The sequence below is a fragment of the Eubalaena glacialis genome, chromosome 19 (genome assembly GCF_028564815.1).
Source record: "Eubalaena glacialis isolate mEubGla1 chromosome 19, mEubGla1.1.hap2.+ XY, whole genome shotgun sequence".
NCBI lineage: Eukaryota > Metazoa > Chordata > Mammalia > Artiodactyla > Balaenidae > Eubalaena > Eubalaena glacialis.
This window is the reverse complement of record NC_083734.1, coordinates 50,612,632-50,636,264: the sequence shown is the minus strand read 5'-3', so window position 1 is coordinate 50,636,264 and position 23,633 is coordinate 50,612,632. Positions and strand designations below refer to the sequence as shown.

General features: G+C 50.5%; 1 protein-coding gene across 10 annotated transcripts in view; it reads right to left on the bottom strand.

The window, feature by feature from the left end:
• The window catches only part of B3GNTL1 (UDP-GlcNAc:betaGal beta-1,3-N-acetylglucosaminyltransferase like 1), a 113,997-nt gene that overhangs the window by 17,118 nt on the left and 73,246 nt on the right, over positions 1–23,633 (bottom strand). For 9 of the 10 annotated variants that reach the window (XR_009698248.1, XR_009698249.1, XR_009698251.1 and 6 more), the window contains exons 7-8: positions 13,588–13,683; positions 8,138–8,262 (exon numbers count right to left, since the gene is read on the bottom strand). Coding sequence is in view for 6 of the 10 variants with exons in the window: in XM_061175159.1 (XP_061031142.1) it covers positions 8,138–8,262; positions 13,588–13,683 (221 nt within the window). In the remaining 4 variants the exon portion in view is untranslated. Of the gene's footprint in view, positions 1–8,106; positions 8,263–13,587; positions 13,684–23,633 lie in introns of all 10 variants that reach the window. The other variant, XM_061175161.1, reaches the window with a different exon arrangement.

The window sequence follows — 23,633 nt, the reverse complement described above, 5'->3', positions numbered from 1 at the left end:
TGAGAACAAAACAACTGAACTTCCTGCAAATGAGCTCTGACAAACCCATGAGATGCTGACAGCAAGGAAGAGATGGGGTGGGCCCCGGGTCCCCACCAGCAGCAGGACCTGCGCCACACTCCAGGCCCTGCCTGGGACCCCAGCGGGCGCGCCTACCACCACAGGGGCAGCAGGAGATAAGGGACCACAGACATCTGGGCAGGTCTCGCCCTCTGCTCCATGGTTTCCTCTCCGGCTCCTACTTTTTAAATTACTTTTGTTGGCAAAAGGTCTGGCTGCTTCTGTGACTTAATTGCTTCTCTTCTTACCCAGTCAACTCTCTTCAATTTGATGAACAATTCAATGAAACTGCCAAAAAAATGCCCAAAGGCTTTGGGGACACTTACAAGGAAAAGAAATGGCCCAACCAGGACTCCACTTAATGCTCAGGGACCAGGACAGTGTGGGGCCCACACCAGCGTGACCACCAGACGCAGGGGTGACGGGCCGGGTCTGAGCAGCGCAGGGTGCCTCACCTGGAAACGGCGCCTGTGGGAGGGACAGAGCTGACCCCCACCTCCCACCGCCCGCGGAGTGGATTCGGAGGGACTGTGGGTCCTGAGGGTACAGCCCCTGCCTTGTGCCCTCCCTGTGCCTCTGGAGTCTGGTCTCTGGTCTGAGGACACACCACACAACTCAGGAACTGCCACCAATACCTCCGTGTTGTGGACAATGAGACCCTTCCTGCTGCCGCTGTCCTGCAGGTCCCCTTCTCCACCGTGCTGTTCAGTTCTTATTTATTCGGGAGAACAGCCCAGGTGTGTCCTTCATGCCACTCTTAGCCCGGAGAGGAGGCTCCACCAAGGGCTGGGTGTGTGGGAGCTGCTCACAGGTTTCCTCAGACCCACAGGTCGGCATTTCCAGAACCTTCTGGAAAGCAGGGCAGTGTCAGGGATGCACACCGCACCAGGAGGCAGCAGGCCGGAGGTGGGGGCGGGGAGCAGTGGCGTGTGTGGACCCTCAGCAGCAGGATGGCAGGAAGGTCCACGCGGTGACGAAGACGGAGGAGCGACGTCACCACACAGAGCTCAGCCCTGAGGGTGAGCAGCACGGTGACTTCAGGAAGAATGAGGCAGAACGTTGCCACCGACATCACACTTTTAAAGAGGGAAAGCACACTGTTTAGAGGACATCACATGTGGTAAAAGTATAAAGAAATGGATCTTATGGCAAATAAACATCCCACTCAGGATACCATGAAATGGAACCTGGGAGATGCAGGAGGTTTGGGGAAATGGGTAACTTTTTGCTTTAAAGATGATTCCTTATGCCTTTTGGCTGTTGGAAGTATTTCATAGTGAAAATTGTTAAATGATATAAATGCTGATCATTCTCAATTTAAAATGTAAAGGCCACGATTCAGGGAGCCTCTCAAACAGAGGGCTTTTTGAGAGAGAGTTTGAGGTTTTGCTGCTCAAAGACTTTAATCCAACACAGAAACTAACATGAGATCACCTCTTTTATGTTGTGGGTGGCAAAGCCTCACGCTGCAAAAAGAGGGGAAAAGAGTCTCAACATAAAAGAATTATCGCATGAAAACAGAATGAGGGTGTGTGTGGCACAAGCTGTCTGGCTGGCTGCCTGGCCCCCCAGATACATGAGCACCCGCCACACCATGGGTGGGGAGCAGGAGGTCACCACCAGGGTCATCACAGACATGCCTTCACGTTACCTTGCTTCACAGGAGCTCAAGGTGAGGACACATGTACGTGAACCTTCAGGAACAATGGAAGAGATCCTAGATGTCCAGGCACTTCTCAGCTCTGCAGAGGATCCCAGGTGTCCAGGCACTTCTCAGCTCTGCAGAGGATCCCAGGTGTCCTGGCATTTCTCAGCTCTGCAGAGGATCCCACGTGTCCAGGCGCTTCTCAGCCCTGCAGAGGATCCCAGGTGTCCAGGCATTTCTCAGCCCTGCACAGGATCCCAGGTGTCCAGGCATTTCTCAGCTCTGCAGAGGATTCCAGGTGTCCAGGCATTTCTCAGCCCTGCACAGGATCCCAGGTGTCCAGGCATTTCTCAGCCCTGCAGAGGATCCCAGGTGTCCAGGCATTTCTCAGCCCTGCAGAGGATCCCAGGTGTCCAGGCATTTCTCAGCCCTGCAGAGGATCCCAGGTGTCCAGGCATTTCTCAGCCCTGCAGAGGATCCCAGGTGTCCAGGCATTTCTCAGCCCTGCAGAGGATCCCAGGTGTCTAGGCATTTCTCAGCCCTGCAGAGGATCCCAGGTGTCCAGGCATTTCTCAGCCCTGCAGAGGATCCCAGGTGTCCAGGCATTTCTCAGCTCTGCAGAGGATCCCAGGTGTCCAGGCATTTCTCAGCTCTGCAGAGGATCCCAGGTGTCCAGGCATTTCTCAGCTCTGCAGAGGATCCCAGGTGTCCAGGCATTTCTCAGCTCTGCAGAGGATCCCAGGTGTCCTGGCATTTCTCAGCTCTGCAGAGGATCCCACGTTGTCCAGGCGCTTCTCAGCCCTGCACAGGATCCCAGGTGTCCAGGCATTTCTCAGCTCTGCAGAGGATCCCAGGTGTCCCGGCATTTCTCAGCTCTACAGAAGATTCGTGCCCAGAAAACCATCTTTGTACTTTATTCACCCAGAGTTTCCAACTCCGTTTATGGATTGTGGGAAAGTGGTTACTTCCTTGAAGAAACACTTGCCAGATATTTTAAAATTTTTAATGAAATTCACATAGAGTAAGAGCAAGGATCTTACGTGTGCATACAAGTCAGACGGTTATGACAAACATGCACATCCGTGTAACCCACACACCTATCAAGAGGTGGGACACTTCCACCACCCCAGAAAGCTCCCTTGTACCTCCTTTCCCCTGAGAATACCAGTCTCGTTTCCATCACTGTGGACTAGTTCTGCCTGTTGGAGAACTCTGTACAAGTGGAAGCCACAGTATGCATGCTTTTGTATCTGATTCCTTTTACTAATCATATATTTTTTGACATTAATCAAAAATTAATTTTTGATTAGTGCTGAGGAGTGCTCCGTTACAGCAGTGTTTATCCATCACCTGCTGATGGGCATCTGGGTTGTTCCCATTCTTGGCTACTAATAGAGAAATGTTGAGCAATGTATTCATTTCTCTTGGAGAAACACCTAGACATGGAATTGCTGGGGCATAGGGCAGGTATCAATTAAATTAATAAAATAAGGCCCAACAGTTTTCCAAAAAGGATGTACTGTGTTTACACTCCTGAGAACGATGTATACGTGTCCTCAGCATGATTTGGAATTGCAGACATTAATTTTAACCCTTCTAGTGGGTGTGCAGAGTTTAATTTGCATTCTCTGATAATGATGAAACCTTTTTCATGGACTAATTGACCTTATATATTATTTCTTTGTGAAGTGTCATGTCCGTTCAACTATTTTGCCTACTTTTATTAGATTTTCTTTTTATTTTTGGGTGATAGGGGTTCTTAATATCTCCCCCATACTAGCCCTCTGTGAGATATATAGATTATGAATATTTTCTCCCAGTCTGTTGTTTGTCTACTCATTTTCCTAATGGTGTCTTTTTATGAGCAAAAGTTTTTAATTTTGATGAAGTCCAATTTATCAATTTTAAAGCACTAAAGAGGGACTTCCCTGGTGGTCCAGTGGTTAAGAATCTGCCTTCCAATGCAGGGGACGCGGGTTCAATCCCTGGTCGGGGAACTAAGATTCCACATGCCGGGGCAACTAAGCCCCCGGGCCTCCACTACTGAGTTTGCACACCTCAACTAGAGAGAAGCCCGCATGCCGCAACGAAGAGCCTATGTGCTGCAACTAAGACCCTACACAGCCAAAAAAAAAAAAGGGCTAAAGATTCTGGTGTCCTCTCTAATAAATTTTTTCCTATCCCCAAGTTGTGAAGATATTCCCTGATGTTTTCTTCTAGAAGCTTTATATTTTAGCTGCTTCTATATTTATATCTAAGCCATCTAGAATTAATTTTTCTATAGGACATGAGATTTTTTTTCCATATGGATATCCATTTGCTCCATTTGTTAAAAATATTTTTCTTTTTCCATTGAATGCCTTTGGAGACTGTTGAAAATCAATTGTGAGTCTATTTCTGGACTCTGCTCTGTTTCATTGATGTGTATGTCTACCTTTATTCTATTAATATATTTTCTTGATTGCTGTAGCTTCAGAGTGAGTCTTAAAATCAGGCACAAAAAGTCCTCAAATTTTGTTCTTTTCAAGATTGTTTAGGACACTCTGGGCCCTTTGATTTTCATGCGAATTTTAAGATAAGATTATCAATTTCTACAAAGAAGCCACCTGGGACTTTTACTGGGATTGCATCGAATTTACAGATCAATTTGGAGAGAACTGACATTAACAATACTGAGTCTTCCAATCCATGAATGTGGTATATCTCTCCATCTATTTTATAGGTTTTCTTTAATTTCCCTCAGCCTTTTTTGGAGTAGGTTTTAGCGGACATAGACATACCTTACTAAACTTACTCAAAAGTATTTTATTATTGACGCCATTGTACATTTTTTCAACTGCATGTTTTCAGTTGTTCATTGCAATTCTATAAACTTGTATTCTGGAAAATTTGCTAAGTTATTGGTTTTGATTTCCTATGAAACACAATCATGCCATCTACAAATGATGCTAGTTTTACTTCCACTTTCTAATACTTATATTTTTTCTTTTTCCTGTCTCATTGCACTGACCTCCATTACAATGTGGAATAGAAGTAGTGAGAGGAGCGATCAGATCGCTTCCTCCTGATCTTAGAAGGGAAAGCTTTCAGTCTTTAATGATTAAGTATGAGGTTAGTTATAGGTTTGAGTAGATGCTATCAGACTGAGAAAGTTTCCTTCTATTTCTAGTTTGCTGAGTTTTTTAAAAAAATCATGAATGGGTATTCAATTTTGCCCAGTGCTTTTTCTGCATCTATTGCACTGATTGTGTGATTTTTATCCTTTATTCTGTTACTGTATTAAATCATACTAATTGATTTCTGAATGTTAAACCAGACTTGTATTCATGATGTATTATCCTTTCATATATATTTCTGAATTTGACTTGGTAATATTTTGTGAATGATTTTTGCATCTATTTTCATAAGGGATATTTGTCTGTAATTTTATTTTCTTGCAATATTCTTGTAGCATTTTTTACTTCAGAGTCATGCTGGTCTCACAGAGTGAGTGTGAAGCTCCTCCCTCCCAACACCCAATAGATCTTTCTCCTCTTCTATTTCCTGAAAGAATTTATGTTAGATTGGTATTATTTCTTCCTTACATTTTTGATAGAATATATCAGTAAAGCCATCTGGCTTGGCTTTTCTTTATGAAAAGCTTTTAAATTACTAATCTAATTTTTAATTATTATTTATACCTTTTTTGGGGGGGGGGGCCGTGCGCAGGGCATGCAGGATATATTAGTTCCCCAGCCAGGGATTGAACCTAAACGCCCTGCAGTGGAAGCACGGAGTCCCAACCACTGTACCGCCAGGGAATTCTCTATTATTTATACTTTAAATATCTATTGGATCAGTAATGATGTCCCCTCTTTAATTCCAAGTATATTGGTAACCTGTGTTTTCTTTTAAAAATCAATCTTGTTAGAGGTTTGTCAATTGTATTGATTTTATTTCAAGCCAATTCTTGGTTTTGCTGATTTTTTTTCTACTGACTGTCCATTTTCAATTTTACCTTCTTCATACCTTTCCTTCTATTTACTTTGAGTTTACTTTGCTATTACTTTTGAAACCTTTAAAGGTGGAGACTTAGATAATTCTTTAGTTTCTTCTTTTATAATATAAGCTTTTAAAGCTATAAAAACTTACTATAAACTCTGCTTTAGCTAAATTCCACAAATTTTGACATACTGTTTTGTCATCAAGTTAAATTTCTTCCGTAATATCCTCTGTGATTTTTTCCCTTGGTTGCTTAATTTCCAAATATTTTGTATATTCAAGATGTCTTGGGACTTCCCTGGTGGTGCAGTGATTAAGAATCTACCTGCCAATGCAGGGGACACAGGTTTGAGCCCTGGTCCGGGAAGATCCCCCATGCCATGAAGCAACTAAGCCCGTGTGCCACAACTACTGAGCCTGCACTCTAGAGCCCACAAGCCGCAACTACTAAAGCCTGTGCACCTAGAGCCCGTGCTCCACAACAAGAGAAGCCACCGCAACGAGAAGCCTGTGCACTGCAACAAAGAGTAGCTCCCGCTTGCCGCAAAACTAGAGAAAGCCGGCACACAGCCACAAAGACCCAACGCAGCCAAAAAAAAGAAAAAAAGATGACTTAATGATTTCTAATTTATAAAACATAACCAGTATGATTTCAATCATTTGAAATTTATTCAGATTTGTTTATTGGTCCAAAGTAATGTCTATCTTGTACTTTAAAAGAATGCGTATTCTGCAGTTGACTATAGTGTTCCTTAAATGTCTACTGTCATGTTGGTTAATAGTGTTGTTCAAATCTTCTGATCCTCACAGACTTCCCCACCCCACAACTTCTATCAATTATTGAGATAGGAGTATTAAAATCTCCAACTCCAATCTCAGTTTTTGCCTCATGTATTTTGAAACTCTGTGATTAGGGATATACACATTTAGGATTGTTATGTCCCCCTAGAAAATGACCTTTACCCCATGTGTGCAAATAACACTTGCATTGAGTCAAGTTCATGACAACAAACTCCCAATGATGCTCCACTAAATCTACTGTATGAGAATTCAGACTTAACAAAAGAGAAATCAAGCTCTTTTGCTTAAAGCTGGAAAACAAAGAAGCTAAGTTTTAGTGTTGAATAGCACATGTGCAAAAGTTCAAGGATCTCCCAAGTCAATATGGATGCTGGGGGCTTCCCTGGTGGTGCAGTGGTTAGGAATCCGCCTGCCAATGCAGGGAACACGGGTTCGAGCCCTGGTCCGGGAAGATCCCACATGCCACGGAGCAACTAAGTCCGTGCACCACAACTACTGAGCCTGCGCTGTACAGCCTGTGAGCCACAACTACTGAGCCCGCGTGCCACAACTACTGAAGCCCGCGCGCCTAGAGCCCGTGCTCTGCAACAAGAGAAGCCACCGCAGTGAGAAGCCTGCACACCGCAACGAAGAGTAGCCCCCGCTCACTGCAACTAGAGAAAGCCCGCGCGCAGCAACGAAGACGCAAGGCAGCCAAAAATAAATAAATAAATAAATAAACTATATGGAGGCTGCAATCTGGGACACCCCCCCCCCACCGACGACACATGCCCAAATCAGCATCACACCCACTGTGACAGTGGACAGGAGACCTCCCAGGACAGAAACTGAGAAGCCACGCCTTCCAACGAGTCTCACACCCTCCAGGGGAAGGACAGAATCTCTTCTACTTCCAGAAACACAAATGCATGTCGCTGCATCATGCTCTTTACAATCAAAAGATCCCCTGATCGTAGAGCTGTTTCAGGGCCCCATTCTTCCCTGTCCCCAAGAGAGCAGCATTACGGTAGCACCAAGGGGGATACGTACTTGTAGTTGTTTGAAATGTAACACCCACACACGTGCACAAACATGTGCACACACAGACACACATGCGCGCGCACACACACAGTTCAAACTAAAGAAAGAAAAACACACCGTCCCTTGCCTTCACCCTGCCTGTACTTTCGGCACCATCCCTGCCCTGTCCCTGGTAGTCGGCCTCTAGCCTTGGGGCCTGGGGCACGTGTGGGCCATGAGAGGGAGGGGGCTAGTGTCCTTGTGATGCCCCACAGAGGGAGTGGCCCAACCTTGGTCCCAGTAGCCCTCCCCTTGGTGGGCGGAGAAGGAAGAGGGTGCCCCCAGCCCACCTGTAATCACGTTAGCGGGGGGCTGGGCTCACTCTGAGAATCCCGTCAACTCAAAGCAAGTGAGAACAAAACCCCAAGAGAACAACTAGACGTGAATCCTACCTCACTTCAAAAAAGTGAGAACAGACATTTGGCCTTGATCCTGGGGAAATGCTGGTCCGTGGACCTAGGACAACGTCCCTCCCGGGAGGCCGCGTGCCCCGTGCCGGCCACGCTCCCAGGTTTCCTGCCTTGCGACCTGACTGGGTCACCTGTGTCTGACCCACTGACCCCGTGCGGTCTGGACCCGGGACCTGCGTACTCGAGGACGGAGTGTGTGGCCGCGCCGGGGTGGTAGCGGTAGAGGACGAGGCTCTGGTCCACGCGGACGAGCCCGCCGCCCTTCCTCAGGTGTTCGTGGAAGAACAGCAGGTCCTCGGGGACACCCTGCGGGACGAAAGAAACGTGTCTCCACTCACGACAGAGCCTCATTCAGGCGACCGGAGACGCGGATCCGCCCGGCGCCCCAGCCACTTGAGCCTGGCCTGACCCGTGAGGCCTCAGCGGGAAAACAACACGTCCAGCTCCCCCACCTTGTGGCCGGCACTGGGCAAGCGTGACCACAAGAGGCGTCTTCAGGACAAGAAGGTGCCCGAGGGGTGGACCCAAGCCCCAGTGTCACCCCCACTCACAGCCTCAAACTTGACCCCTGGCCCGCGCTGCTGGCCCGCTGACCCGCCCCCTCCCTGTTGACGGCATGCTGCTCCGAGGGTCTGCAGTGTCCCACTGGGTGTTCCCGTCCTGTGAGAACCCAGGCCTCCTGCCCCCTCCTGGAGAAGCACAGACCAGGGCTGGCCGTTGGGGTCACAGCCACGCTGCTGGCCAGTCTGGGGGATCTCAGTCCTGGTGGGGACACCAAGTTGGCTCCCCTCACTTTCTTAAATTCAAGGTGAAAACCAAGTGAGCAGGGGGTCTGGACAGGAGATCACCCAGGGTGTGTCTGGTGAGCAGAGCCCAGCAACAGCTGGGGACACTGCCAGGACCCCTGCTCTGGGCAGAGGCTGGTTTCCTGACAGCCCAGAGGCTGCTGCTCTCCGGCCCCAGCCTGTCCTCCTCCGCCGGCTCCCCAGCCCGAGCTCGGTTTCACCGAGGCAATGCCAGCACCACGGCCGGGCCCACTGCTTCCAGTAAAGCCACGGCTGCCCCCCAGCTCGTCCACCCCGAGAGGAAGGCGGCACAGCTGGCCTCTGAGGTCTCGACGTCCTGATGGAGCCTGGTGGCCATCATCCTCCGGGGAGATGGGACCCCTGGCCCCTCTTGGCCAGCCTCTTGGCCCGAGCGTACCCCCGACTGGGCCCTATGCACCTGGCCTCTGGGGTCTGTGATGAACTGATGCTCTTTGTCTGTGGCCGCCCCGCCGCGAGTTCCGCTGCCTCCTGGCTCGGGCCTGAGCACCATCCCCGGAAGCAGCCCACTCAGCTCTCACTGCTGAGCTGCCACACTGGGCGCCAGCCTGCCCGCCTCTGTCCCTGAACAAAGCCACCACTGCCCAGGGAATCGCCGCCCGGGGTCCCTGACACACCGCAAGGCCGTCAGGGCAACGCGATGGAAGCCAGCCGAATAGGAAATCGTCACAGTCTCGTTAGTGACGCGGAAACATGCGAACCACTTCACCTGCAGCGTCGGGCGGTTGAGTCAATCAGTGACTCGATGGACCACTGTGTGGTGACTGAAGTGTTTTCACAAAGGCCACAAGGACATGAAAAGATTTATAACAAAATGTTAAGTTAAAAATCAAGTTTCAAAATTGTGTTTGCAGCTTGGCTAAAAGCTGTCCACAGTAAAAGGAAGACAAAAGGACCCCACACAAAAGTTCAGAGCAGATGTGTGGTGATGGGGTCACGGGTCATTTGCGTAGTTTTTCCTTTTTCTGATTTTCTGCATTTTCAGAGGCACCTTTCAAGAGCACATTGTGACTGCGCTTTATAGATTTAGAAAGGAGAGAAAATGTCCTCTCTTCTCATGACCAAGAGGACCTCAACTGCAGAGTTCCCTTATTTCTGTCAAAGAGACAAGTGAGAATTTAGCCAGAGGCGGCGGCTGGGGCGTGGCTGCTCCGCCAGCTGGAGGGCACCCCCACCCCCGATTCACAGAGCCTGGGCACCGCCGACCGGCCGCAAACAGCGACAGAGGCCGCGATGGGGTGCAGAGGTGACGTCGAGGAAGACGGGGTGCTGAGCCCTGGTCCCCCGTGGAGATGGGGGCCTGGGCAGACCGGGGGTGTCACCCCGAGCCCTGGGGCCTCTGGGGTGTGAGAACGCGGTTGGATGGTTAGGCGCCCTCAGAGATGCGGTGAAAGGGGATTAGGACCCCGTGGGACAAAAGGAAACAAAGAAGGAGAGGCACACCCTTCTCCCCTCCCTGCCCTCAACACCCGCTGCACTTCCCTGGGGTGACAGAGGGGGCGACCCTGAGGTAGGAATCCCATGAACCGCGGCTATACAAAGCCCGTGTGAGAAGAAACAGAAAAAGAACACTTCCGTGGACAGCAATGCACCCCAAATAACAGCAACAACAAAAACCATGAAGGAGAAAAAACCCTGTGAATAACCCTCCAAGTGAAATCGCACGTCCTCCACAAGGCTTGAGAATGAGGAGACCCGTCTTCAATCAGAAATTCAGTAACTAACAAAGCTGGACCCCTGCAAAAAGGAGGACAGACATGAGAAGGGGCGGAGAAGGAGGATTAGCCTGGGCTGGGGAGGCCGGGGCGGCGTGACTGCACGTGGGCTTCTCTGGGGGGTGAAACTGTCGTGTAACGTCAGATGGTGGTGGTGGCTGTGCATCCCCGTGAATTTGCTAACATGCACCCAACTGCATACTTTAGTAGGTGAATCGTACGTATGTGAATTATACCCCAATAAACCTTTTAAATAGAAGAGGGTTGACTGAACTCAAAAAAGAAATAGAAGAAAAAGACAAAATTATATGAGAAACAAAGACTAAATTAGAAAGTCCTCCAGGGAAAGCAGATCTGAATAAAAATTTAATAAGGGACACTGAAGAAATGTAGGAAAATAAACAAGAAAATGAAAATTAAATAACAAGTAACGAGGGTTAAGAGAAAGTTGTTGAAATGGAAGACAGTCAAAGAAAATCTAGCCAATGTATAATGAGTCTTTGAAACAGAAAATCACAACAATGGCAGACAGCTGAAACTTAAAACTATAACCCAAACAAGAGATAAAAGCAGACCTGGTTCCACACATCGGAACCAGGTCCGCATTAAGACCAATCCCAGTGAAACCATGAGTCTTTTAACGAGGGAGGAATTCTCAGAGCCTCCAGGAAAAGGTCAAGCACCTTACAAAGCCGAGTGAATCGAAGGAGCGTCAGGCAAAGCAAGGCAACAGCGAGCTGTGTTGTCAAGACATGCAAGGGAAGGTGCGACTCAGGGTTTTCTGTCCAGCCCATACCTCCTTCACATGTCCAGAACCACAGTCTGAATGTGCAGGAACTCAAGGAACGCGGAGGCCCAGACAGCCTGACGTGTGAGGCTGAGTCCAGGGACACAGACGGGTGGCTGGGGACTCAGCACGCGGGGTTGCCTTCTGACGAGAGCGGAAATCACGCAACAAAATAGGAGGAGAAAGGAAAGAGGGAACAGGGTGATCTCCTGGCTGCTGTTCAGGCAACAGGTGGGAGTCAAAATACCTTCAAAAACCGAAAAAAAAAAGCCAACCAGGAAAGGTTTAAGCAGAGCACTTGGGACCAAGGGCATTTAAAGAGAGATAAATACAGAGATGACAAAATACAAACCGTCTTTGATACCAAGAGAGGTTTTTAATGCACAAGAGAAGGTGCCGACTTCTGGCTCTGGGTGGCTGAGTGGCCAACCTCTACGGCATCTGTGAGCCCCATGCCCAGAGTGGGAAGCCCCGGGGCGGGGAGATGAAACCCACAAAACGGGTGGAAGCCCCAGCCTCGCTGCTCTGACGTCCTCAGGATAGAATCTGGGACGAACACAAGTGGGAGCGAGAGGAAATCCCAGAATGCTGAGACCCAGGGTGGGAGAAAATGCCCACAAGCAAGTGTCTGACCAAACACACCAACGACTCAACAGTAAGAAGACACCCCACTGAAAACTGGGCAAAAGATTTGGACGCTTCATAAAATAACATACAAGTAGCCAATCGGCGCATGAAAAATTGCTCAACGTCATAAGTCATCTCAGAAATGCAAATTAAAATACAACAAGAAACTACAGAACTGCAATCAGGATGGCTAAAATGCAAAGGAGCCTGGGGTACACCCTCTGGAGAGGGGGAGACAGCTCATAACTCCCACAGCGACTCTGAGCCTGGGGATCTTTCCAACAGATGCAAAAGCACTTCTGCAAAGTGTCTGCTGTGCTGGGTGGCAGCTCTTCTGAGCAACCACGACCCCGCTCCAGGCCGTTCCCCCTCCACGACTTTCTCACCCAGGCCAGACCGGCCCTCAGAAGAGCCCTGTTCTGAACCAACAAACACCATTTTTGTCACTTTCCTTTTTGTTTAAGGGCCTGAAACGGTTGCCTCCTGGGGACATCCAGACCCCTCAGTTGGGTGCTGAGGGCGCCAGATGGCGCCTTCCTCCAAATCTCCGACTCCCCTCCCCCACCTTGCCTCTGCGAGTGCATTTTCCCAATTTAAAGCCTGTGCACCTTGCAGGTTCCAGCTCATGGCCGCTGAGTCCACGACCGCTCAGCCACCCTCACCCCCGAGTCTCGCCACCATCCTGCTCTGCGTCCTTTAGCACCTCGACTGTCCCCGCTGCTTCGGTTCCCTGCCCTTCTCTCCATAGGCAAGAACTGCAGCCTCTTGGACCTGGAGAATCAGCTGAGGACCAGTCCCCAAACCTAAGTCCAGCCCTCAGGGCACTATGCTCCCCTCGAGCCCCTGGTTTGTAAACGTGAGACCAGCACTGCTCCTGGAGGGCACGTCTGGGCGGCCATGAGGGACCGTCCGGCCAGGGTCCAGTGCAGGGGGCAGTGGGGGAGCCAGCCTCTCCCTCCAAAATGAGACTGTGTGCATGACGGGCAGGGGGGTGGGCAGAGAAATGCCGGGTAGGGTCAGGGAGGGGGTTGGCTCCAAGCCAAGGCTCCACGTGGCCCCTGTGCAGTCAGTGAAGGTCCCCCCGAAGCGGAGAGGAGATTCAGAGCAGGCAGGACCGTGGCCAAGGTCCTGGGGCAGACGGTGAGCCTGGGCCTGAGTTAACCCCACCTTCCGGCCTGATGGGCCTTAACATGCCTGGCCCACCCCTTCCACCACGAGTACCAGAACTCGCGATCTCAAAGCCAATTTAAGGGGGGGGGGGTAAGGGAAAATAAACTAACCCTAAGATTTACCTTCTGGTCGGTGTCGGAGCGCTCACTCTTAAGACTGTTGGGGTGGGAGGGGAGCAGGTCAGCGTTGCGTCCCCATTTCTAGGCCGGAGCCCGGAGACCAGCGTGCTGGGCGGGTGTGAGCCAGGAGCGGACGCCCAGCGCCCACAGCCTTCACACAGAAATCCCCTGCTTCCCGCACAACACAGGCCGAGCGGTGCCCCGGCCGCGCCCTGGGAGGCTCAGCACGCGCGAGCCTGGGAAGCAGGAAGCGCTGGGAAGGCCCTCACGGGGGACGGCGGCCCAGCCCGGCCCAGCCCGGCCCAGCCCGGCCCAGCCCGGCCCAGCCCGGCCCAGCCCGGCCCAGCCCGGCCCAGCCCAGAGGAGGAATCCACGGGGCCCGCACTTACCCGCCCGCCCTCGTCAAATGGGCCCACGTGGGAGAACCAGGCTCGGGAGCAGAACCAGGTGGGCATGATCACGGTGGGGCCATTGGAGGTGAACACCTGGAAGCAATCAGTGTGGACACAGTTAACAGAGAAGAACGGCTCATCACACAGCCCACAGGTTATTTCCCACAAAGTCGCTCAGAAAGTGACAAGCAAACGTGCACAGCCCTTCCCTGTCGGGACAAAGGTTCAAGGGGCTTTAGAGCCAGGTCAATGGTGTCCAGCTCCCAAGGCTGACACATGGGCTCAAGCTCCCCCACCAGGTCCCGTTCTGCGGCTGACGCTCACCACCCAGGTTCTCGGGGGGCGTGCTCTAATCACTGCTTGAGCGAGCCAACGAAAACAAGCATCTAAAATGAAGAGGGGTGACAAGGCATTGCACGGCCACCACGTGGGGCTCTGTTCACCACGTCCAGCACGATTGGTGGACAGCTGGGCTTGGGGGCTCTGCAGTCTTACTTTATTTCTACTATGTTATAAAATCTGCGCTTGCACCATTGACTCTGTGAGAACCTGGCGGACGTTCGGTCCATCCTGGACCCGAATCACTGACAGCGAGAGGCTGTGAGCGCGCTGCGGGGACGGGGAGCCAGAGGCCGGAAGCTGAGCTGGAACAGAGCAGGATGGACAGACCCACATCCCTCCGTGCCTGGGACGTTTCTTCTGTATTTGGACGTGGCTTGTGAATGTCCAGTAGCAAATGGTCACTCAGGACAGGTCGCCCCTCGCATGCAGCCCACACCCGCCAAGCTCGCTCAGCCCTGAGCAAGCATCTCTTCAGCACTTTTGCTTCAAGATGATCCACCACCAGCTCACTCGGCGCCCCAAGTGGCTTCTGCGTCTGAGCCACAGGTGTGACCTGAGCCTGAGTTTTGCCGTGAGTGGTGCAACCTCGATCACACAGGTCACTGGGCTTCTTTCGAAGCTGGGGAACATTAATGAGGGTGAGGTCCAAACATTTATCACCATTTTACACAAAACAAAGCCGGGTTGTAGTGGTTACACAAATATGTACACATGTGCTAAAACTCACAAAACTGTACACCAAAAAGGAAAAGAGTTCGTTTTACTTTAATTTTTCTTAAACATTTTTTATTTAAATGGTTTTTCCAAGCTTAATGATGCCTCGGAGAGGACATCTGTGTAAAAAAAATCAGAGGCACACACATTCCTAACCACATAGATACATATAGACATACGCACAGACACACCCACACACACAGAGACACATGGACACACAGACACACACACACAGAGCAGCCGGCCACCTCTCCAGGCCGTCACACTGTCCAACGTGAAGACTGACCAGACGAGACAGGGCTGCCAAGGGGATACCGGCTTTGCAGCTGCCTCTGTGCACTGGGGCCTCCAGAGCAGTGAGCCCCAAGGGGCCCCCCAGAAGTCCCCGCCTCTCGGGTTCTCTGCTCGCTCTGGAGCCTCACCGACCACAAATGTGGGGAAACACATTTGTGGAATTTTCTCTCTGGCGACACAGGGAAGAAACGAGGCCGGAGTGGTGACGAGGACGTTGGTGATTGACGTGGGTGCTGCTCGAAGGCACAGTGGGGTCCCTCACACCCCTCCGTGACATTAGGAAGTGGAGCAGCTACTTACATGCGGGTTCCGAGTTTTCAATGTGGTTTCCAGCAAGACAGAACTTGTGAGGGTCTTAACAACCCTTCTAGAAATTTGCCAGTCATCAGTTCTAGTCACCGTTTAAACTGAATTATGTGCACGTGAACGAATCCCATGTTTTAACCTGGTGTGTGAAGTGTAGCGTGTAGGGGGCCCAGCGGGCAGTGAGTCCCTCGGCCGCCCTCTGTACACAGGTGCCGCTGTCTGTCCCCTCGAGGCTGCCACTGGGTCCCCCTTCCTCATCTTGCGGCAGAGCAGGGGGCCCAGGTCCTGTCCAGACTGGCCACCGACCAGCTGGCCGGGGGACGCCGTGGAGCCCTCGGGAGAAAGTGGCCTAGGCTTAATGAGAGTATCCCGCCTCTAAAATCCCAGAGACTCATTACAAGAAATCTTGACCAAAACCGTCTTAGAAGAAAACCAACCTTTCTTCCACGAATGGCCCGTTTGGGTCGCTCACTGCACTCACATCACGTGTCCAAGTGGCCAGGGCAGACCTCCTGTCCCCCACATGCGAAACATGGCCAGGCCCCAGCGTCGGGCAGGTCAGCAGGACTCCAGGGCCAGTTCCCTGGCATGGTCACGATTCTGCCTCCACTGCCCCACAGGCTCAGGCCAGTCCAGGCAGCCCACCGAGGGGCCGAGAGTGGCTCCTGGCTTCTCTGGGATTTGCCCTGCCGGCAGCCACTACCCCTGGCCTGGGCCACGGAGGTTCTGCCAACAACAACTAGAGACCAGAACACAGGACTCTCTCCCTTGACACTTGGGGGGCATGAAGGATCTGGGCACCAGGTTCCCTTTCCTCCCCTCGGCTGCACTGCCCGCTCTGATGTCTGGGTCAGGGTCCGAGGCAGGGAGGGAGAAGGACGGCAGCCCCCAGGAGGGAAGGGGTCCCCAGGGAGCTCCAAACACCCTGCCTCTCTTGGCCCCAGGCTCCGGGCACAGAGCCTTCAACCCCGACAAGCCCCTTGCACACGCACACACGCACACACACAGACACACACACACCCCACCCCCACTGCCCTGGGCAGGCGGCCCCGAGGGCTAGCCCACCACCTGCGAGAGGGACGTGCAGGAATTGAAGACCCCGGGTACCTAAGTCGGCTCACTTCCACTCTGATCAGGGGCACAGGGCAGGGGATGCCCACACCCTCCTCAGTCCAGCACACGAGCTCCCACACCCAGCGGCGCTGCAGCCTCAGAGGGCGGGGGAGGCTCGGGCAAGGCCCCCGGAGGAGGGCTGAGGTCCCCACGCGGGGCTGGCTACAGCCACCCCCACCCCCACCCACGCCTGTGAGCACGGGCGCCGCGTCTGGCAGCGTTGGCTTCGTCACGTGACCACCGTGTGCTCCTACCACCCACTGATTCTAACGACCGACACACACTCTCGGCCCCCAGGCCTCCGAGCCGAATGTCTGGTTAATACACACGGGCTCGGCTCACCTGTGAGGCTTCATTCTGCCGGCGCTGCTGAGATGGACACCGCGGATGGTGGCTCACGCCACAGCGCAGGGTCCGGTCTGGTGGGGCCTCTTCCTAGCCTGCAGGCGGCCTCCTCCCCACGTCCCCACGCGGCGGCGAAAGCTCCGCTGTCTGTGCTACTCATCACGGGGCCCCGCCCTCACGGCCTCAGCTGACCCTAGTGACTCTCAAAGGCCCCACCTCCCAATCCCATCACACTGGGGGGTCAGGGCTTCGATACAGGAATGGGGGACACAGACACTCAGCGACCTCCAGCTTTGCTCCGCCCTGACCCCCAGTGTTAGGTGCTCCAGAGCCCTGCTCCACGGACCCTCCCACCCAGGAGTCCATCAGCACTGACCACTCATTCCTAATTGCCCCCAAGCTCCAGACCACAGACCTGGCTGCCCACTGACATCTCCTCTTGGTTGTGTAAAGGGCGACTCAAATGACTTTCTTACAGCTTTGTTGACTATGATTGACATGCAATACATGGTACATATTTAAAGTTTGATGAACGTGACCAGCGTACAAACCCCTGAACCAGCCCCCTCCCCAGCTTCCTCGTGCCCCTGTCTGTCCCCCTTGGCGAGCTCCCTGTCTCCCTCCCCAGGCAGTTGCTGAGTTGCTTTTGTTTTTTTTTTTTTTTGGCCGAGTGGCTTGCAGGATCTTAGTTCCCCAACCAGGGATCGCACCCAGGCCCTTGGCAGTGAGAGTGCGCAGTCCTAACCACTGGACCACCAGGAAATTCCCAGATTTGCTTTCTATCACAAATAAGTTAGCTCGCATTTTCCAGAACTTCACATAGAGTCGCGCAGTAGTGCTCTTTTCTGGTTTCTCACACTCAGTACCACCTGTTCGCTCAAAACTACAGCTGTTTTTCCATTCGCCTATTAGTGGATGCAGGCTGCTCCCAGTTTGTGTTGTGGGCATCTGTGTGTAAGTCTCTGGGTGGAGAGGCTTCCATTTCTCTCAGGTAAACACCCAGGAGGGGGTGGCTGGATGATAAGGCAGTTGTATGGTGAGCTTTAAAAAAAACTTGCTAAATTGTTTTCCATAGTGGTTGGATCATTTGCATTCCCACCAGCAGTGTGTGAGTTCCCATTGCTCCACATCCTCGCAAACACTTGGGATGGCCAGCCTTTATACTCTAGACGTGCTAATAGGTGTGCTGTGGTATCTCATTGTGGACTTAACATTTTTCTAATGGTTAATGATGCTGAACTAATTTACCATCCATATACCTTATTTGATGAAGCATCTATTCAAATCATTGGCCCATTTTTTATTGGGATGTTTGTTTTCTTATCACTGAGTCTTGAGAGTCCTACAGAGGTCTGGGCACAAGTCCTTTATCAGATATTATTTGTAAATATTTTCTCCCATTCCCCTGGCCTGTCTTTTCATTTTCTTAACAATGTCTTTCGGGACTTCCCTGGTGGCGCAGTGGTTAAGAATCCGCCTGCCAACACAGGGGACATAGGTTCAAGCCCTGCTCCGGGAAGATCCCACATGCCGTGGAGCAACTAATCCCATGCGCCACAACTACTGAGCGTGCGCTCTAGAGCCCACAAGCCACAACTACTGAGCCCACATGCCACAACTACTGAAGCTTGTGCACCTAGAGCCCGTGCTCCGCAACAAGGGAAGACACCGCAATGAGAAGCCCACACACCGCAACAAAGAGTAGCCCCCGCTCTCCACAACTAGAGAAAGCTCGCGCGCAGCAGCAAAGACCCAATGCAGCCAAAAATAAATAATTAAAAAACAAAACAAAACAAAAAAATGTCTTTCAAAGAAGTTTGTAATTTTTTTTTGATAGGTAAGAAGTGAATTTATTTAGAGAGAAACACACTCCACAGACAGAGAGTGGACCATCTCAGAAGGTGAGAAAGGCAGCAGGGTATGGGGTTGTCAGTTTTTATAGGGGTGGGTAATTTCATAGGCTAATGAGTGGGAGGAGTATTCCAGCTATTTTGGGAAGGGGTGGGGATTTCCAGGAATTGGGCCACTGCCCACTTTTTGATCCTTATGGTCAGTCTTGGAACTGTCATGGCCACTGTGGGTGTGTCATTTAGCTGGCTAATGTGTTACAATGAGTGTATACTGAGGTTCAAGGTCTAGTGGAAGTCAACTTGTCGGCCATCCTGGACCCATTTGGTTCTAATCAGTTTATGTCATGTCCTTGGGCTATGTCATTCTTTCAAAGGTTGTGTCCTGCCCCCTTCCCTCCTGTTTCATTCCCCACTCAGAGATTTTACTCCCATATTCTTTATGGAAAGCAGAAGGGTGATGGTAAGAAGTTTGTAATGTTGATGAAGTCCAATTTATCCATTTTTTTCTCTTACGAATTGTGATTTTGGTATCTTATCTGAGAAATTTTTTGCCTAACCCAAGGTTGCAAAGATATTTTTCTGTTTTCTTCCAGAAGTTTTATAGTTTTAAGTTCTACATTTAGTTCTAGGATCCATTTTGAGTTAACTTTCATGTATGGTGTGAGGTTTTAAGGTTCAATTTTATCGCATAAAGATATCCAAGTTTTTCATCTGTTCAAAGATTATGCTCTTTCTCCACTGAACTGCATTTGCACTTTTATAAAAAAATCAGTTGTCTGTGTCCACAAGGGTCAGTTCTGGACTCTAGTTTGTTTCTTTGATCTGTTTGTCTATCTTTACGCCAACACATATTGTCTGGATTAGCCTTGAAGTCAGGCAGTGCTGGTCCTCTAACTTTGTTCTTTTTCAGATGAACTTTGGCTATTCTAAAGCCTTTGTATTTCCAACAAATTTTAGAATGAGTTTGTCAATTTCTATTAAAAAAAAACCCTGCTGTGATATCGACTGGGACCATGATGAACATACAGATCAGTCTGGGGAGGATGGACATCTCAACACTGAGTCCTCTAACCCATGAGCACCGTGTATCTCCCATTCACTTAGGTCTTATTTAATTTCTTGCAGTAATTGTACTAGTTTTCTGTGGTTGCTGTCCCAAACTACCACAAACTTAGTGACTTAAAACAATAGTAGTTTATTTTCATACAGTCTGGAGGGCAGAAGTTCTAAATGAGTCTCGCAGTGTGAAACTGGGGTGTCAGCAGGCCCTCCTCCATTCAGAGGCAGGGGGACCATCGTTCCTCGCCTGGTCCAGCTTCTGGAGGCTGCCAGCATCCCTCGCCCTCCCTGGTTCACAGTCCCTCTCCTGTCTTCACAGCCAGCAGCTTGGTGCCTCCTCGTCTTTCTGGGTCAAATCTCCTTTGCCCCCTCTTATAAGGACACTTATGATGGCATTTAGGTCCCACCTGGATAACCCAGGACAATCTCCCTGTCTCAAAGTCCTCAATCACATCTGCAAAGACCCTTTTTCCATTTAAGGTAACATTTCCAGTGCGCCCGCCCCCCCCCCCCGATGTTTGCAAATGTTTTTGGTGGTTACACCTGGGTGGGGTGGGGGGATGGGAGGAGTACTCCTGGTATCTAATTGGGAAGAGAAATGAAATTTTAACTGTGATGAAACACACTACACCCTCAAGACGCTACAATTAAAAAGACTGACAACACCAAGTGAAAATCGTACACACTGCAGGAGGGACGGTGAGACAGAACCACTTTGCAAAGCAGCTGAGCAGATGCTCAGACCCTCCGCACGACCAGCCACTCCGCTCCTGGGCACACGCCGCACAAAACTTGTCCACGAATGTTCCAAGCAGCTTTTTGCGCAACAGACAAAAACTGTTTGAACCCAAACGTTCATCAACAACGCATGGCCGGACACTGAGGTGCAGCCGCAATGGACGCGCCCCAGCAAATAGATAAGCTGCTGATATGCACGCAACTCAGGTGAGCGTCGGGCAAGAGCAGCCACCACAATTTCATTTGTGTGGGATCCTAAAAATGTGAATTCTAGTCACTGGCGACAGAGATCAGGTCAGTGGTGCCTGCGGCTGAGGTGCAAAGACACAAACTTTAAAAATCTTTAACAAAATCTTTGCTGCCACCAAGGAAGCTGCCAGCACGAGTGTCCTGAAGCCATCAGTGCAGTTCTGAGACGCATGACTCCCAGCATCCCAGCATATGGGTGCTTGGGGGGCGGCGGGGGGCATGCTGGAGGGTCCGGGAAACCAGGCCTATCGCCAACAAATGCCACAGAAGGGCCCCTGAGGCCCTCTGAACCCAGCATTTTCTAGCAAATACAAAACATCAGTCCCAAGAAACGTGCTCCATAACTTCCCCTGACTGTCAGAAAAAAGCTGATTTCACACTGTTATTTGGAAACCATTACAAAGCAAAACTGAGCTTCCTGTTTTCAATGCTTACTTGCCAAAACTCCAGATGTGTTTTCTGGCGAGTGACTCTGCAGCTGCACACCTGATTTCCAGCTGTTTCCCCCGGTTGTGGGACTGACCAGAGAAAACAGACCCAGTCCCCAGGCACACAGGCGCATGAAATGAGGCTGTGAGTGTAAAATGCACATCAGATTTTGAAGACTTAGTATGAAAAAAAGAACGTAAAATATCTCGTTCATATTTTCATATTGATCACATGTTGAAAGGATAATAGTCTGTATATATTAGATTAAATAAAATATTATTATAATTAAATTCATCTGCTTTTTTTACCTTTTTAGTGTTAACTATTAAAATTTTTAAAATTATATTTTGGCTTGCATTTGTGGCTCGTGTCATATTTCTTTTTTTTTTTAATTCAAGTATAGTTGATCCACAATGTTGTGTCAATTTCTGCTGTATCATGTCATATTTCTAAGTATCTGTCCCCAAACAATTCAATCTGTTCTTTAGTGGTACAGACCCATGAAGCAGGAGGAAATGCACAGAAATGGCAAAGGCTAGTTCAGACAACAGGTGGCTCCGGCGAGAAGGAAGGGGTTTAGTCAGCGAAGAGCCAGGCCTTCACCAGAACTGGCTCAGGGTCAGGCCTTGGGTGCGTGTGGACTCCATGAGCACAAGCCCTCCCTCCTGCGCTGCTTACTGCTTTGTCAGGACCTCCAATACTTGGAAATTAAAACAACGTACTTCTAAATTTCCATGGGTCCAAGAGAAAAAAACACAAGAAACTTAGAAAAGATTTTAGGCCAAAAAGAAAGGAACAACACATCAAAATCGTGGAATGCAGCCAGAACAATATTTAGAGAAAATTTTATAGTTTGAAATGCTTATATTAGAAAAGAAGGTCTCAAACCAATGATCTAAGCTTCCACCTTAAGAGAGAAAAAGAGCAAAGTAAACTCAAAGTAAACAGAAGAAAGGACATAATAGATACAAGAGCAGAAATCCATGAAATAGAAAATGAACAATCAAGAATAACCAAAAGCTTATTCTTCAAAAAAAAAGAAACCCCAATAATATTGACAAATCTCTAACTTACATATGATCAAAATAAAAGATAAAAGACACAAATGATCAGTATGAGGAATGAAAGAACCTAAGTCACTGTAAAACCTACAGACATTAATAGCATAGTAAAGGAACATTATTAAGTTTATGCCAATAAATTCAATGACCAGATAAAACAGACAAATTCTCAGCTGCCCCAGCCAAGCAGACCAGGTGCCAGATCTGGAGGAAAGGCACCACAGATACCCCCAGCCCTGGTCCCCAGCCCACCACAAGCCCAAGAGACTCTCCTGCCCACTTAATCCACAAACCGTTACCAATGACAAGTTGTTCTAAGCCGTAAGTTTGGAGTCGCTCGTTAAGCAGCAGTACATAAGTAGAACCAACGTGTGTGTTGGGTGGCCTAAGTGGTGGAAATACCACGACCAGAAGGTAAGAGAAGTTAGAAATGCCACAGGCAGCCCTGCCCCGTCCAGGGCTGGTGTGGAGGGAGGGGAGGAAGAGGGTCACCCCCAGAGCTGGGTAGTGGGGCGTAGCACTCAGGGCCGGAGTCCTCTGTAGCTGCCGTTGGGCACCCCCTACGTCCCCAGAAAGGACACGGGGCTGGAGGTGCCTAGGGCCCCACGAACCCCACATCCAGAACGAGGGCTCCCGTGGAGCAGCTGTCAGCCGAGCAGCAAAGGTTTGGGCCTGTTTCCTCCAGTTTTGTGGCTGAGCCATCATAGCAGCGGGACCTGGAGAGCCCTCCACGGGTCAGGCGTGTTGTTCGTAGGCTGCACGCTGGCCCCAAAGGGACAGTCCCCGAGGCCCAGAGCAGGCCTCCCCCGTCCTGCCAGCTCCGGCGCCCGCGTGCACATCAGTCACTTTGCTGTGTTCTCCGTAGCGTCTCTCCCCACAAGGAGGGGCCTGTGCACCTTCTCATCTGACCTTCAGACTGAACCCAGGGGAACCTCCACGTCCTGGAAACGTTTTCTACTTTCAGTTCCAGCGTTGGGCTGATGGAAGGAATCATTCGAAGTTCCAGAGAGATTTGCCAGCAGCTCTTTCAGAAGAGGCACCAAGGCTTCCAGCATGTGAATATTCAACAGCTGTTGAGGACGCTGCCGGGAAGTGTTCTCACGTGTGGTTAGTTCAAGGCACCCAAGTGTCAGGCCTACACAGACGCACACTTGGTAAAATAAATGTTTGTTACGAGACAGCACGCTGGCCTGCGATGGTTCACCATCCCGTAGGCCCTGGCAGGAAAGGCCCCAGAAGGGCACTCAGGGTGTCTGAATCACTGAACTTTCTGGAAGTATTGCAGGACAGAGGATCACGGGCTCGGGCACCCCTTTACTCACAAGCCATCACACGAGAACTGGTTACACATGGCCCAGGGAAGCCGTCAGATTCATCAACCCTTCTCGCCCACGCTTATGCATCATCATTTTATTTCACTGAGTCGTTCCAGCACCAGGAACCAGGCCCCCCTGCTCTTTCTGAATCTATGGAGGAAATGGACGGAGGGTAGATTTAATGCTTTAGTACGATACTCTTCTCTGGAAGAAAAAGACGACTGTCA